Source organism: Triticum urartu, unplaced genomic scaffold (assembly GCF_003073215.2).
Source record: "Triticum urartu cultivar G1812 unplaced genomic scaffold, Tu2.1 TuUngrouped_contig_6028, whole genome shotgun sequence".
Lineage (NCBI taxonomy): Eukaryota > Viridiplantae > Streptophyta > Magnoliopsida > Poales > Poaceae > Triticum > Triticum urartu.
In genome coordinates this window covers 1-11,057 of record NW_024116754.1, presented here as the reverse complement: position 1 = coordinate 11,057, position 11,057 = coordinate 1, and the positions used below count along the sequence as shown (strand labels likewise).

Here is an 11,057-nt window from a genome sequence, read left to right as displayed (position 1 = left end):
CGTCCCAAGGGACTCCCCTGATCGCAAGCAGCTCCGGGAGGAATCAATGGAGAGGTAGGGGATGCAGATCTCGACGGCGGCGAAAAATCGCCCCGGGAGGACTATAAACCCTAACTAGAGGGAAATCTTTGGAGGTGTGAGTACACCTACCAAACTATGTGTAGAATATGGTTTTTATCCTGTATTTATTCAGCCATGCCCAACTGAGTCGCAGCTTACCAAAAGCGAACCTGGTTAGTGATTTGGATTTCAAATGTAAATCGGCCTAGCCCAGAAAGAGTCGCCAGACTACAGAACAGCTAGCCCAGAAACCCGGCCCACGTGCGTTACCTCTGCGGCGTGCCGTCATGTGCTCGACCGACCACTCCGCCCACGCACTCACGCCCCACGCTCCGCGTGGCCAAAAGCAAAAAAAAAAAAAACCTAAAAAAAATCTCAATAGATAAAGGCACCCGTACGCGCAAATAGAGCATCGCCCCAGGGACCTGCACGCATAAACGCCGTGCCGTGTTTCTGGGGATCGACATCGCACGCACGCACCTGGCACCTCCCTCCCGGAATCCATGAGCCCACCCACCCCCCCGCTCTTTTAGCAGCTGCCCCCGTTGCTTGCGTCCAACTCAACCCCACTCCTCCGCCTCCCCCCTCTCCCATCTGCTGCCGCTGCTCTGCTCTGCTCTGCTCGCCCCTACCCGCGATCGCCGCGGCCAGCCCGCCATGGACGAGGAGTACGACGTGATCGTGCTGGGCACGGGGCTCAAGGAGTGCATTCTCAGCGGCCTCCTCTCCGTCGACGGCCTCAAGGTGAAGCCCGCCTCCTCCCCCCTACCGATCGATCTGTGCCTTTCCCCGTTCCAGCTGCCTGCCGTGACGCCGCTCAGTCAGCTCCCGTGCGCGTGTTTTCCGACGGAGCCCGCGCGCTCGGCGCGCGGGCGGGGTGGTTGCTGCTGCTTCCAGGTAGTAGATCGGGCGATGGTAGTGGCGCCCGGCTTGATCCGGACCTGATTTCAGCAGATGGGCGATTGTTTTCGCTGCCACGCAGTGTCCCTCTGTTGTTCGTGGTAGGAACTGTTGCGAAACTTGGCCGGTCGTTCGACTTGGGGGAGGCAGCCTGTAGTGATGTGGAGGTGGGGACGCTGGGGCGTGGCTGAATCGGAAGGTAAACTGCAGTGACGGCATCTCGCTCAGTTTATGCTAGTAGATGTGATCCATGCTTGTAAGGCGCCGGTATGAGTTTTGCAACGCTGGGGCACAGCAGTTAGGGAGGAAAAAGGTAGGGCGTGGTTTGAGTTGTTGTGGCATGACATGCTTACCCATTTTGGAAGCATGATCTTTTATGGTGTATTAATTGGGTGAGATGCTGCTGATCCAAAAGTGGTGGGATGCTCGATACATGTTGTAGTCTGAAGGGGTGCAAAAATGGCGATATTGCTAAATGTGTTCTAAGGATCCTCCTTTGCTTTTTTTTTGCAGGTTTTGCACATGGATAGAAATGACTACTATGGAGGAGATTCCACCTCCCTCAACTTGAACCAGGCAAGCAGCTATATGTCTCTATCGAGTGGTTTAAGTTAAGATCGCAACTACCTAGAATGAGGTTATAATTGTATCAATGGGTACTTCTTGAAAATATATGTATATAAACAAAAGTTACTCTGTTTGTTTTGTTAGTTGATATGATTGATTTAGTCTTGTAGTTGTTTTTAGTTATACCTCTTTAATGTTTGTATATGTTGTCGACAGCTCTGGAAGAAGTTCAGGGGGGAAGAAAAACCACCGGCGCATTTAGGTGCGAGCAGAGACTACAATGTAGACATGGTTCCAAAGGTGTGACATGCCCCTTTTGATTAAATCCATCTTTCTGTATGCAGCAAATATTAACTGAGTATACAATAAATGTACTCTTTTCATTGCAAAAATATTTACTAACTTATTTGTGGCAGTCAAGTGATTTAGCAATAAGGAAAACAGTTGGTGTATGATCAGTAAATAGTCTTCCAAACATGGTTACCGGAGTTGTGTAACACCCTTTGAAACCTGTCGGTTGGAAATAGATGACAATCAGTAAGGATTTGGTGTCCGATTCGTAGATGGGTGCCAAACTGCCAAACCAATGAAATCAAGATAAATTAGAAGATGGGAGGATATGATTTCTTCCAGCTGCCATCCGCCACTAATACCGTTCTTAGGAGCAGTGACAGGGAGGATGGGGCTGTGGCCTGTAGCCTGCAGCCTTGAGACATTGACCACCTGGATCTGGTGAGGATGGAGGGTTGGAGACTTTCTTTAACCATATCGTCTTTTAGATGGAAAGGCGGCGCTGGTACAGCAGAGCGCTAGGGAGATAGGTTACGGTACTATGTTTCTTTAGAAGTTTCCGTTGCTACCTTAGGGTTCACTTCCTAACTAGTTTGTCCGCGAATGGGGATGTTCTCTAGTAAAACCCTTGTGCCTAGATATCTGGTTTGCGTATCCCATCTCCATCTTTGTCCGCGAATCAGAAATGTACACCTATTAGGGAACCCAACTTTTGTATGTGGCAAACCCATTGATCCGCGAATCTGGTAACCATGGTTCTAAAGCAGATTGGGGAGTGATGTGTGGGCCTGATGGAGTAATTTTAGCAGATAGAGCATGCAACCTTGTCTAAATCGAATTGGTCTGTGCTAAATTTAGCATCATACTAGTAGGCGCCAAACTGTCAATGGCTTTGCAACTCCTTCAAGAGGCTTGTGGCCAAGAAGTACTAAACATTTTTCAATGTTTCCTTGCATTTTTTGCTTCATTTTAATGCGGCTCCTTTGTATACAGTTTTGACCAATAACCGCTCAACTCTCTTCCTATGTTGGAACCCTTGTCATGACTCCACAATCCTGATAGTGTTTCCCATTACTTGTATTTTACTATTTTTATTTTTATTTCTTTTCATAGAAACTTGTGGTTTTATTAACAATAAACAGATGCTTGGTTCAGATTATGAAATGCTATAAACCTACAGGCTACATGTAATATGTTGAGATTGTAAACATTTGATAAAAATAGTATCTGTCTTTCTATCTCTGACCAGTTTATGATGGCGAACGGAACTTTGGTTCGTACTCTCATTCACACTGATGTGACGAAGTATCTGTCTTTCAAAGCTGTTGATGGAAGCTTTGTCTTCAGCAAAGGGAAGGTATTGCTTTAGCTTACACGCATACCTCCTGTCTTGTATGGATGGCACCTTTGTTGGACTCGTCATAAGCCATTCTTTGATCTCATGATTCTAAACACCACTATTCAAAATGGCCACCTACATTCTGTTGTTGTGTTGCATTTGCATCAGATTCACAAGGTTCCTGCCACTGACATGGAGGCTCTAAAATCCCCTTTAATGGGCATATTTGAGAAACGTAGAGCAAGGAACTTCTTCATTTATGTCCAAGATTACAATGATGCTGATCCAAGAACACATCAAGGATTGGACCTTACAAGGATGACAACTAGAGAATTGATTGCGTAAGTATCTCATCTGTTATGGCATCAATGGTATATCAGATTTTTTTTGGGGGTAAAAAGGACTATATAAGGTAGTTGCTTATTTTCTGTTTAGTGGCTGAAATGTAGAAAAACTAGTTCTGTCTGCCTCATTGTTAGGAAAGAATACATGCTTGTTCTAATTGCACATGCATCTTCTGCATTACCTTGATTTTTATTGTTTTTTTTTCAGAAGTAGGGATTGGTTTAATAATTTACTCTCTTTTGAGAAAACAGTAGAGTTGCAGGACATTTGATTTCAGTATCATGTACTGATCTGCACTTACCATTAAAAGTGGAAGGATATCCCTTGTTACTTCCTGCACTGCAAGTAATCTTATTTGTTTTTTGTTTTTTGTTTCCAGGAAACACGGATTGAGTGATGATACTATAGATTTCATTGGCCATGCGCTTGCTCTTCACAGGGACGATCGCTACCTAAGCGAGCCAGCAATTGATACTGTTAAAAGAATGAAAGTATGCCCTGGCTATTTTTTTTTTTAGTTTTTTCTGTTCTTAAGAAGATAGAAGGTTTCTGGCTTGTTAACATCAATATAATTTCTATGATCTGCCACCCTTGTATATTTGTTCTTTGGTGATATTTCTGCTATTTAATTGTGTTTTATCAATGGAGCATAATGAAACTTTGTTGCTTGCTGCTAGCTCTATTCTGAGTCTCTTGCACGGTTCCAAGGAGGCTCACCTTATATTTACCCATTGTATGGGTTGGGTGAGCTGCCACAGGTCAGTTGTTTTTCGATTACTTGAGCTAATATATTTTCTACTGCATGTTTGCCTTTAAGATGCTTATATGCTAAAGTGCTTTCTTACTGTTCAGGCTTTTGCACGTCTAAGTGCTGTTTATGGTGGCACTTATATGTTAAATAAGCCAGAGTGCAAGGTTGGTCTTACCGCATCTATGCTAATCATTTATGCCATTATGTGTGAATTCTTTTACCCAATACTCTATTGTAGGTTGAATTTGATATGGAGGGGAAAGTGTGTGGTGTTACATCAGAAGGTGAAACTGCCAAGTGCAAGAAGGTTGTCTGTGATCCTTCTTACTTGGCCAACAAGGTATATATCGCTGTTTTCAATTGATGTTATACTTTTGTTTGGACATGTTTGTACCAAATTCACTGAAATTCTCATGGTCCATCTGAACTTACTTAAGTTTTGAACCTTCACGGTTTGGTCTCTTGTAATTCTTATTGTCTGCATACTGTTTTGCTACACACTAGCATTGTCCCATGACGTTTACTCTGTGAACAGGTAAGGAAGATTGGAAAAGTTGCACGAGCAATTGCTATTATGAGCCACCCAATTCCAAATGCAAATGATTCCCACTCGATTCAGATTATTTTACCACAAAAGCAACTTGGGCGCAAGTCAGACATGTGAGGGCTCACTTTCTGTCTCAGTTCTCAAATAATTATCGCTGGATAAATTTCTAAATTCAGTTTCTCCATTGCTTCTTTGTGACATGCATGCTGGTATATATGTTGTAGGTATGTCTTCTGTTGCTCGTACACCCACAATGTCGCACCAAAAGGGAAGTTCATTGCATTTGTGTCTGCAGAAGCAGAGACTGATAACCCACAGTCCGAACTAAAGCCTGGAATCGATCTACTTGGTCCAGTAGATGAATTGTTTTTTGATATGTATGACAGATATGAACCCGTCAATGAACCTTCTCTTGATAATTGCTTTGTCTCATCGGTAAGTTTTGCTTTATATATGACAATACAGTGTTGGTCTCATATTGTAGATGTTCATGGCAGTTTTTTCTTTTCTTTCCCTCTTTGCAGAGTTATGATGCCACTACTCACTTTGAGACAACTGTCACAGATGTTCTTAATATGTACACACTGATTACTGGAAAGGTAAGCTTGAGATTCACTCCTTTTACCTTTGCAATGCTGGTGGGCGATTAGTAGTTTCTGTTGATGTGGGGTAAACTCTGAGAATTCACATTTTGTTCCCGAGGACTGCCGTCTATATTTTATTCACTAGTGATTCTCTATTGGCTTTTTTTTCTGTAGAATTTGGACCTATATATATCTAGCTCTTGTATCGGCAATTTTGGTACCTAATAAATTCCACATTTTTGTGGCTGAAAGCTGTTTTGGCATAACTCTCTGGTCTTCTTGCAGACTGTTGATCTTAGCGTTGATCTCAGTGCTGCCAGCGCTGCAGAAGAGTACTAGATCTCATCAAACCAAGCATTTTCTTCAAGACTATACTAAATGGAGGAACACCACCAGAATCCTACTGCAGGATGGTCATGTGTGACATGAGCTGCATACTGCGTAGGGGGTTCAGGTGCGTAGGGGGTTCAGGTCCACGCCTGCCAGCAGCACTATGCGAAATTATTATATGTGGAATGGTGCTGATTTCCTTCGTTAACTTCCATATTGATCCACTGGGTTGTAAACGTTATTCTATCGTAACGATGGCTTTAGCATGTTCATGTTCGTCTTGTTGATGTATTCTACAGTCATACATATTGGTGTCTTGGATGTATTTTCCTTCCGAGTAAGGTCAATGTGGTTTATTTTCTTTCGTTCAAGAAAGTAAGCATGCAGATGGTTTTGAAATGTTACGTGAGAAACATAGAAAGTGGGTTTGAAGTTTGAACCAAAGGAAGTATCAAAATTTAGAGATTGTTTGATTTATTTGCAACAATTGTCGATCTTCTACATAAAAATTGGTAACAAGGAATATTGCACTCACTTGGGCAACAAGGCTGCTGTAGAAGAAATAGTTAAGGATATCTTTGTGCAGTCTGGCAAAAATCATCTTATTTGGAAATGTGTGTTTCCTTGCAATGGAAGTGTGTTGTACTTCCTCTGATGATCTAAACGGTCTTATATTTATTTACAAGGGAGTATATGTTTGCTGTGTTTCACACATCTGGTTTTTGTTGCTGCTGCACATGTTTTGCTAGTCTTTCGATAAGTTGATTTTGTGTTGCATACATCTAGCATTTTTGTTGTGTAAGCTTAAAGTTTTTGCACGCATCAATTAGAATTTAGTTCAATTTACTCACAATTCGTTGCATGAGTTAAAGATTTTTTTGTGTGTGGTGAGTCAATAACATCATTTCTTTACAAATTTGTATACTTTTGTTGTGTAGTGAGTCAATAACACCATTGTTTTTACGAACTTGTTGCATGAGATAATATGGAATATATCTAGTGGTTTGGAGGTTTAGTTGCCTTATCGACACTATAATTTGCTGCCTAAGTTTTTGTTGCTCATCGTATGTCTCATTCTATCATCTTTTTAGTTTGTTGCCCAAATTTTTGTTTGTCTTATTTTATGTCTCACTTCTATCATCTTTTTGGGAAGCTACCGGCTAGTGTTCAATGCTTGAGGAATAGGCGTTGGAGCCAGTGGCGGATCTAGGATCTGACAATATGGGGGGCAACCATGGAAACACTAGATGATACCCCACACGTTATTGCGGGAATATTTTGCAACATATCTCAATGTGATTCATTGTATGAAATATATATAAAAGGATAAAACTGAGACTACATATAATTTATTATGTTTGATTACTATGTAGTTGTAAAATGTTTATTAAATATAAATAAAATAAAATAATAGAAATTCGCATGTTGAGATAGGTCTCTTTTCATGCAGGTTTCATGATGAAGTGGCATGCTTGCATGTTGCGAGACATATGGTAGTGAGTGTAGGCGATAATGTGGCATGCTTGCATGTTAAGAAAGATAGTTAGTGGGGCTAGCTATTTAGATATAGAAGATTTCAATGACTAGATTTTTTTATTATAGTACACCAAAATTATTATATGATGGATAAACTTTACAGTAGTAAAAGAAAATTTGCAAATTGTTTGTGGGGGCAATGGCGCTAATGGCCCTCACACTAGATCTGCCCATGGACGGAGCCCTTTGAGTTTAAGTTGAAAAGGGGAATTCATGTAAACTTGTGTACGGGCAAACTTCCCTTGTGTGTGCACTGATTCTTTGGGTTAAGTGAGGTAAAAAGGAAGGGTTGACCAAACAATTAGCAGATTATTAAGCAGAGCGGTTGGGTACTACTATTCATGGGTTGTTCACGACCAAATTTTTATGGTTGCCGTTTCGAAGATGTGCCTTAGGTGCACTCCTCTCTTTAGGTAAAAATAATACGAACGAAAGCCTAATAGTCATAAATATTTCCAGTAAGGCATATGACACATCGAAAGGTCATGATATAACCAAATAACATAGGCCTTACTTATTACAAATTTAGTTGGCTTCAAACCACCAATGGATTCACTTCAGTAGCAAAATTGATCTATAGAATCAACTTTGTCACTAGAGTACATCTGGACGTGCTTTAGACAATTGCACTGAAAATGGTCTGAAACTAGATTCGCTTTAGTGGCAAAGCTGATTTCAAATAGTTGTTTCTTTCAGCTTCTAATTTTTTTATAAAAATTTGTTGCCTAACGCTGAAACAAACATGGCCTAAAGTCTACATCACAAGACACCTTTACTATTTATTTACCATTCACACAGACATTGAGAAACACAAATAATCACTTGTGAACAACATTTGGAGAACACAATTTGAATTATCCACTACTCATAGTAGAACATGTCCCTGTTTGTTGTGTGCGTATCAAAATTGAATTCAATTGTTTTGATATTGTAAAATTAGTATAGAGTTAAGAATATTAAAAAAATCGAAATGTTTGAACCTAAATATGGGAGCCACAAATGTTTATCTTGGCGAGCTTCTCGCGCAGATGGTAGCATGTTCATCTTAGATACAACTTATGGCATCTACGAAGACTTTACACTTACTCTTGATTTTGTCATATATATGATGATTGTTGACGTGAAGGAGAAAGCATGATGCGAGAGAATAATAGAAAATATCTCATTCTCCTTGTCCATGTATTTTAGTGATAACTTCTGACGTAGTGCTCATTAATGCACATTATTGTTTGAGTTGGAGGCGGCATCTCTATTAAAACAAGAGGTCAATTTTATAGCTAGGCGACTACAACCTCTAGTAGAGACATGCATGCGGGAGAGTATCAGAATTAACAAAGTGTCATCTAACTCCTACACTACTTGATTATCAGACAAAAAAATTAGAAGAAAAAATCCTCATGAATCTTCGCGTAAAATTCAACAGCGTAGAGGTTAAGACAAGACAGGGTTATTTCTCATCTATACTAGAAAAGGTGTGGTGAGCAATATTCAAATCATTTTTAACCTAAATCATTAAAAGATATTCATATGACGCGGAGAGACTAAGTCTGGTTTTATCCAGGGGCCTGCACGCGAAAGAGACGGGTCGTGTTGTCCTCCTCCGAGTGCCATCGCATGCGCGTCCGACTTCTTCCGGATTCCCGAACGCCAAATCCCATTCCCATCCCCACCCCCAACTGCTGCCCTTTTGTCAACTCCACTTCTCCCCACCACCGCCGCCCTCCGTGCTGACGCCTCTTGCTCCCCGGAACCATCGCGACAAGCTCGCCGAGAGGCCGCCGCCATGGATGAGGAGTACGACGTGATCGTGCTGGGCACGGGGCTCCAGGAGTGCATCCTCAGCGGCCTCCTCTCCGTCGACGGCCTCAAGGTGAGTCGCCGCCGATCGGTCGCTCTCCGCCCCTGTCTCGCCCCCGATCCGTCGCTTCCATGCTTGGGTTCCGCGTCCCTGTCACCGCTCAGCGTTCCCTATCTTGCTTCCGCTGCCCGGGGTGGACTGGATCACTGGAGCGCGCTGCCTGGTACACCAGGCGGTGCTGCGCTTGTTTGATCTGGACTAGATTTGCTGCTAGATAAACACTTCGTTCTCTGCCCCCCGGGAACCACCGGGACAAGCTCGCCGAGAGGCCGCCGCCATGGATGAGGAGTACGACGTGATCGTGCTGGGCACGGGGCTCAAGGAGTGCATCCTCAGCGGCCTCCTCTCCGTCGACGGCCTCAAGGTGAGTCGCCGCCGATCGGTCGCTCTCCGCCCCTGTCTCGCCCCCGATCCGTCGCTTCCATGCTTGGGTTCCGCGTCCCTGTCACCGCTCAGCGTTCCCTATCTTGCTTCCGCTGCCCGGGGTGGACTGGATCACTGGAGCGCGCTGCCTGGTACACCAGGCGGTGCTGCGCTTGTTTGATCTGGACTAGATTTGCTGCTAGATAAACACTTCGTTTGTACTAACTCTGTTTACCTGCGCCTTAGTCGATCCAAAGGGGGCCAGCCACTGATTCGCCAGTTTTGTGAGCTTTCCATGCTGAGCGAGGTGTATTCTGAGGGGAGGGCGACATGTGTGTTGCATCGCCCAAGCTTCTGACTTCTAGCCTGGTTCTTCATGCTGGATGTAAACTAGCGAGGCCAGAATTCGTGATGGATCCAGGCGTTTTTGCAACATTAAGTGGGTGGTGTGTAATTGCATCTGAATGTCACACGCTGGTACTAATTCGGATTATTCATGGCGAATCTGGTGGCCTCGGCATGCTTGGAGCGATGCCGAGAAGTAAGGACCTGGTCCGAGTTGATCCTCAGTGAAGCCGTGCTCAAGGCGCTTCGGCAGCTCCCCGGCCATGCCAGACCCCCTGATGCTACCTAGTGCCTCAAAAAGGAGGAGGAGGGGGGATTCCCGGTCTCTGCATATCCATGTACTTGAACCATCTTTATTGCAAAGTATTAGCAATTCTTAGAAAAATGGAAAAATTTGCTCAAGGGCTGGACTGAAATGCAGACAAGATTACATGTCACACTCATGCAGCAAAAACAGTATTGCTACACCACCATCCATATCGGTTGAACATAGCCTGTGCTACCATGTCCAAGTGGCTGCGCCCATAGGCTGGAGACTCGAAACTCTGTGTCATCGTGACACTCTTCTTCTTAATACAAAATGGCACGCACTTAGATGTGTGTTCAAGGAAAAAAAAAGGAATGATTCACACGACTCCACAGTGGTCCAACTGGTCTCTTCATAGGAGTAAAGATAAAGATTAGTGAGTTACTATTAATCATTACTGGAAATGGCGCATCATGTAGAATTTATGCATCCATTTGGTGTAGATACAGAAACCCTGGGTATTGGCTGCGGACCGGTGGCTCGCTGTCGCCGCCCCTCTGGTGCTCATGGTGTGCCTCTGTGCCATTGTCCTTTGCCACCACTTCTTGATTTGAGCTTCATTTCAAACTCGATTCAGTCTATGCCAGGGGCAGAGCTGTGCAGAGGGACGTTGGCTTCAGGTGAACCCAACAACAACAAACAACAACAACAAAGCCTTTAGTCCCAAACAAGTTGGGGTAGGCTAGAGGTGAAACCCATAAGATCTCGCGACCAACTCATAGCTTTGGCACATGGATAGCAAGTTTCCACGCACCCGTGTCCATAGCTAGTTCTTTGGTGATACTCCAATCCTTCAGGTCTCTCTTAATGGACTCCTCCCATGTCAAATTCGGTCTACCCCGACCTCTCTTGACATTCTCCGCACGCTTCTTATTCTAAAAAGACATCTCCATAAGAGTGGCTGCGTTTTTACGGTTGCTCCCCCAGCCCATCA

The 11,057-nt window shown here is 43.6% G+C and overlaps 1 protein-coding gene across 1 annotated transcript; it reads left to right on the top strand.

Annotated features, from left to right (window-relative positions):
• Window positions 1-584: 584 nt before the first annotated feature.
• LOC125530044 (guanosine nucleotide diphosphate dissociation inhibitor 1) lies at window positions 585-6,075 on the top strand. The gene is made up of 13 exons (XM_048694443.1): window positions 585-804; window positions 1,474-1,536; window positions 1,744-1,827; window positions 3,068-3,175; window positions 3,326-3,498; window positions 3,882-3,993; window positions 4,180-4,260; window positions 4,355-4,417; window positions 4,492-4,593; window positions 4,789-4,913; window positions 5,025-5,235; window positions 5,325-5,399; window positions 5,670-6,075. The coding sequence occupies exons 1-13, from the start codon at window positions 718-720 to the stop codon at window positions 5,721-5,723; spliced, it is 1,338 nt and encodes a 445-aa protein (XP_048550400.1). The 5' UTR covers window positions 585-717; the 3' UTR covers window positions 5,724-6,075.
• Window positions 6,076-11,057: the final 4,982 nt, after the last annotated feature.

Bases quoted from the DNA above. Each gene is read 5' to 3' on its own strand.
- LOC125530044 (XM_048694443.1), top strand. From the start codon at position 718: ATGGACGAGGAGTACGACGTGATCGTGCTGGGCACGGGGCTCAAGGAG. The intron at 3,176-3,325 runs GTATTGCTTTAG...CATTTGCATCAG, and splicing joins TTGTCTTCAGCAAAGGGAAG to ATTCACAAGGTTCCTGCCAC. The intron at 4,594-4,788 runs GTATATATCGCT...CTCTGTGAACAG, and splicing joins CTTCTTACTTGGCCAACAAG to GTAAGGAAGATTGGAAAAGT.